Genomic DNA, 4358 nt, shown 5'->3' on the forward strand with positions numbered 1-4358 from the left:
GTAACTGGGAAGGAGTGGGACTTTTGTGGAACATGTGTCTGAGAAGCAATGCTGGGGACTGGAACAATGGTACTAGCATCTCCAACTGGGCCCTGTCTTGAAGAGTCTACTACACTCAGATGAGACCATTACAAAAGAATAGGCCATTGACTCTCCTGTTCCCCCAGAATATGCATCCCATCCTGAGCCAAACCCCAGGCTTATATCCTCTTGGCTTTGCAATTTCCCTCAAGAAAACACCCAAAGCCAGACTAGTGTACAAAAATAATATATTTCTTTTAATAATTAGGAACATTCATAATAATATTTTAAGCAATACCTTGGAATCTCAAACACAACGTTTACCCATTCGTCTTTACAAAATTCATCTCTCATACATTGAAAGTGTTAAATCAGGATTCACAGAGAGGAAAAAGTGGATGCACATCTTGCATTTAAGAAATTCTAGTATCCATGAAAGGGAATATCATAACATTAATAAGTTAAATAAATTTAACATTACTTAAGGCATCACAGTCCAAGTCACACTAGTTCACTGTCATACTCGTCACTCCTACAGAAGTGCTTGAGGTGGTTGTGGACAAGGTAGTGGATACATTAGCTTTAGATTTATGGGTCAAGTTCACATTCAAAGGTGCTGAAGACCTTAGGGTAGATGCAATTTTAAATAAAGTTGTAGTTTCTGATCTCATTTTGTTCTGGTCCAGATTTTTAATGTACGACTGGACCCATTCCTTCTTGGGGTCAGCACAGATCTCTCTCTTGAGCTTGGTGACAAAACTGTGGAAAGAGAAAGGACACAGATGAAGTTCAACCTGCTATACATGGAGAGACTGTGTAGGGCTCAAGGGGGAGGGCAGGTAGAAAAGGGGACTCAAAGTGACCTGCTTCTCCTGCAGGTTTCTAAGATAAGCTTATGGAATAGGAAGGGCCTGAACAGCAGCCATAGAGACGATGCTGTTGAGAATTGCCTTTTCCTTCTTGGCCCCAGTTTCCCCACTGGGAACCATTTGATATTGTATCTGAGCATGTGACTGACTCTAAGTATATGAGGACCATCCCTTGCTCTTAAGGAAAAACTTTGGGCCAGGGAGAGCTGGGATGTGTAACTCACACTACAGCTTCTTTGGGACAGCGGCTGCTGGTGATTCTCTTGTAGCTCTCCAGCCTGCTCATTGGGATCATCTTGCCAGTGAATGAGTAGCAGCAGGTGAGTGGGGCATTAACTGCATCTGAAGAATAAAAGAGAAGCAGAGAGCACATTAGGACAGGAAAGATGCTTCTGACCTTAGGAAGAAAAGAACCATGAAAAGAAGGCAGTTTTAGCAGGATGGGATGTAGATGCCAATATATCAGAGCTGGGATGTGATCTCTGACACACCGACTCTGTTATTTGCAGCTTAAAGTAAGTTCACAATCTTGGGTAGAGGGATGCATTAAAACTAGGTAACTCTGGGGACTGCCATTTGGGAGAGTTAGAAGTCAAATTACTATGGCCTGAGATTACCTGAGTACATTACTGTAGGTTCCAAACATCTATAACTAATCAGGAATATCTCTGATCCCAACCACCTCTGCTAAGCTGCTCTCTCTGGAAGCTGGCCTGGGTGAAACATATTATCAGATCCTGGGTCTCTTCCCCTTTTTCCTCTATCTGGAAAAATGAACCAACCCAAGTCCCTCTTTGATCACCCAGATTCTCAAATACTGAGGAAAGTAGCTGGAACAGGAACTGTATGAAGGTGTGATTCCAAATTTAGATCTAACAATTAAAATTCCAGTTGCTTTCCAGAAGCAACTGTGTAATCGGGTTGGCTCTTTGTTCTTCTCTATGTTCTTTACCTCGGTTAAAAAAAAAAAAAGTATCTGACCAGGTGAGACTATGCTATGATGTCCCACGACAATTCAAAAAAATGGGGTGATATGTTGGAAGAAGGAAGCTGGGGTCTCACCTGGCTGAGCCAGCACGTGGATGCTACAGATGGCAACTGTGAACAGCAGACCCAGAAGCGTGGCAGAGACCTGCATGGTGGTGGAGGAAGAGAGCTGGCTTCAGTGAGAGTTGGCTGATTCTGGGCTGGCCTCTGTCTGTCTCTCCGCATTTCTGGCAGCTCTGAGGCAGCCTTTTATTGTAAGCCAGGGGGTGGAGTCAGGCAGAGCGCTTGTAGCATCATGCTGGATGAGTGATGAAAAGTGGAAGTTTGAGTCTGCTGAGTAAGTGCAGAGCCCCCGGATGTTTCCAGGAAGTAGAAGAGAGAATCTGCGGGTTGGAGTTTGGTATTTTTCTGGCCACTGCTGGGAGTAAATGAAGCTGCTCAGGGAGGAGGGAAAGAGGAATGGCAGCAGTCATACTAGACTGTGACCACAAGTGTGAATGGAATGGATCTGCTTTCACTGAAATAAAAGGTAGTGGCCAAGGAACCTAAAGTCCTAAGGGAGAAGATACCTGGAAGCATATCCTAGCTTGCCCTTGGCACAAAGAAGCTTGGAGCTGGGAAAGGAGCTCCAATAAGTCCCCTGAGGTTTTGGTTATCAGGTCTTGTTGAATATGGCATTCTCTCCATTTGGTGGTTCCCAGATATTTTGCAGAAATAAGGAGCTTTGTGACATTGATATGAACTGTCTGAGTTGCACAATTCCAGACCTGGAAAGCCATATAAATGAGCTCATGGTGCAGAAGAGATTTCTATGCAAAACCCATACAGTGCTTACTCTGTGCCAGGAGTGTTTGGAATCCTTCACAATGCAATCTCTATATTCCCCAGCTCTGGGAAGTAGATGTTGTTAATCCCCATTCTATGGATCAGGCAACTGAGGTCCAGAAGGGTTATGTAGGTAAGTGCCCTAAGATCCCCTGGAACAGTACCCAAGTAGCTCCAGTTTGGCTATCATCATGTTACCTTCACACTAACAGACAGCTAACGGGCCATGGAGAAACATTCCTTTTGGGTAAGTCATGATGAACTAGGAGCCTGTGGTCAATTTTACTACTCGTGGTAGCTCTCTGCCCTGCTTCTTTCGAGATTTCCAGGGACCATGAGTGAGCCAACTGGAATGTCTGGCTTAACTCAGCTTCCCAGGCTTAGATTTCCCCAGAAACAGTGTGACCAAAGCAATAAAATCTAAAAATCCTTAGAATTAATTTCAGCAGACTTTTTACAAAAACAGTAGCACCCTCACAGGCATGCCAGTCGCTGAACAGAGTCTACCACTCAGGTATCTTGATTTCCTCATTCCTCTATAGCCTAGTTCTGAGTCTTTCCTGATGGACAGGGGGTGTACCTAAGATTTCATCTTTCATAGAGGGTCATGGAGACAATGACTGTAAAGGAATGGGGGATTCTTGGAAGACAGCAGTTCTGCAGTTACTATATTTGGGATAGGAAATAAGTGGTATCAAACATCCTACTATGTTTATTCCATGGCAAATGGTCCTTAGCAGCATCATGATGGCTTACTGGGAGCCAGGCATAATTAGTTGTCAAAAATCTAATTACCCATAGGTAACGTAGGTGACACAGGGGGATGGTGCTTCCATCTGGGACACACTGGCTCCAGAAGCCATGTCCCTAGACATGAGATTTAATGTCTCATGGTGGATGTTAGTTTTCTAGTTTGCTGTACCTCTTGGGATCCTTTTTGTTCTGTCTACATCATGATCTTGCTGGTCACTGTCTTTCTCCTGACTAGAGTCCAGAGTGTTCTGAGTTTGGCTCAATCTTTTCCCTATGGCTCACTCAATTCCCTTCAAACATGTGAATTATTTCAGAACTGGAGGCAGAAGTTTTGCAGAGTCATTTCCACCCAGAGCAACACACTGCTACTTTCAAGACATTTTCTTCGTGTTCATAGAGGCCCACATCTCATCTACAATCATGTTATCAATGAAATCTAGTCATTCTTTTGGGTTTTCTGTAGCATTAACAAGTTGAGAGATGTCACTAGTACTCTTAAGAATCTGAGACCCAAGAGCCCCAGGGAAATTGTATAGTGTTGCCCTGTCTTTCTATGTGAGGAAGCCTATTTCCATCTGAGATACACAGACTCATGTGGCCTATAGTCACAGGAAAAGGCCCTTGGCTTTGTGGGCAGGCTTCTGAGCCTGGGAGGTCACCATTGGAAAGTGAATTGGCTGCTGCAAGCTCCAGTTAGCATAGGCTGCACCACGATGTGAATCATAAATGAAAGAAAGGAAAGTTATTGTCTGTCTCCCTCTCACTTCACTCTGTCAACAAAGGATGCTCTTCCCAGCTGTAGGTCAGAGGCAGAGTAGGATAAGAGCATGGAAATTCCCATTCTGAGGCAGTATTGGAAGTTCCCAGACCCTTTGGGAGAGATATTTAGCTGGAATGTGAGCT

The 4358-nt window shown here is 44.1% G+C and overlaps 1 protein-coding gene across 1 annotated transcript; it reads right to left on the reverse strand.

Moving 5' to 3' along the window:
* Positions 1–252: 252 nt before the first annotated feature.
* LOC117709856 (C-C motif chemokine 2) lies at positions 253–2160 on the reverse strand. The gene is made up of 3 exons (XM_034504259.2): positions 1953–2160; positions 1115–1232; positions 253–780 (listed from the first exon to the last, which is right to left on the reverse strand). The coding sequence occupies exons 1-3, from the start codon at positions 2026–2028 to the stop codon at positions 528–530; spliced, it is 447 nt and encodes a 148-aa protein (XP_034360150.1). The 5' UTR covers positions 2029–2160; the 3' UTR covers positions 253–527.
* Positions 2161–4358: the final 2198 nt, after the last annotated feature.

This window comes from Arvicanthis niloticus, chromosome 6, assembly GCF_011762505.2.
Source record: "Arvicanthis niloticus isolate mArvNil1 chromosome 6, mArvNil1.pat.X, whole genome shotgun sequence".
In the NCBI taxonomy this organism is placed as follows: Eukaryota; Metazoa; Chordata; class Mammalia; order Rodentia; family Muridae; genus Arvicanthis; species Arvicanthis niloticus.

What these genes read in the sequence shown, in the direction of transcription:
- LOC117709856 (XM_034504259.2), bottom strand. Translation starts at nt 2,028, where the DNA reads ATGCAGGTCTCTGCCACGCTTCTGGGTCTGCTGTTCACAGTTGCCATC. An exon ending in CCACGTGCTGGCTCAGCCAG is followed by an intron (nt 1,233 to 1,952) that starts GTGAGACCCCAG and finishes TTTATTCTTCAG; the next exon opens with ATGCAGTTAATGCCCCACTC. An exon ending in TGTCCCAAAGAAGCTGTAGT is followed by an intron (nt 781 to 1,114) that starts GTGAGTTACACA and finishes CTCTTTCCACAG; the next exon opens with TTTTGTCACCAAGCTCAAGA.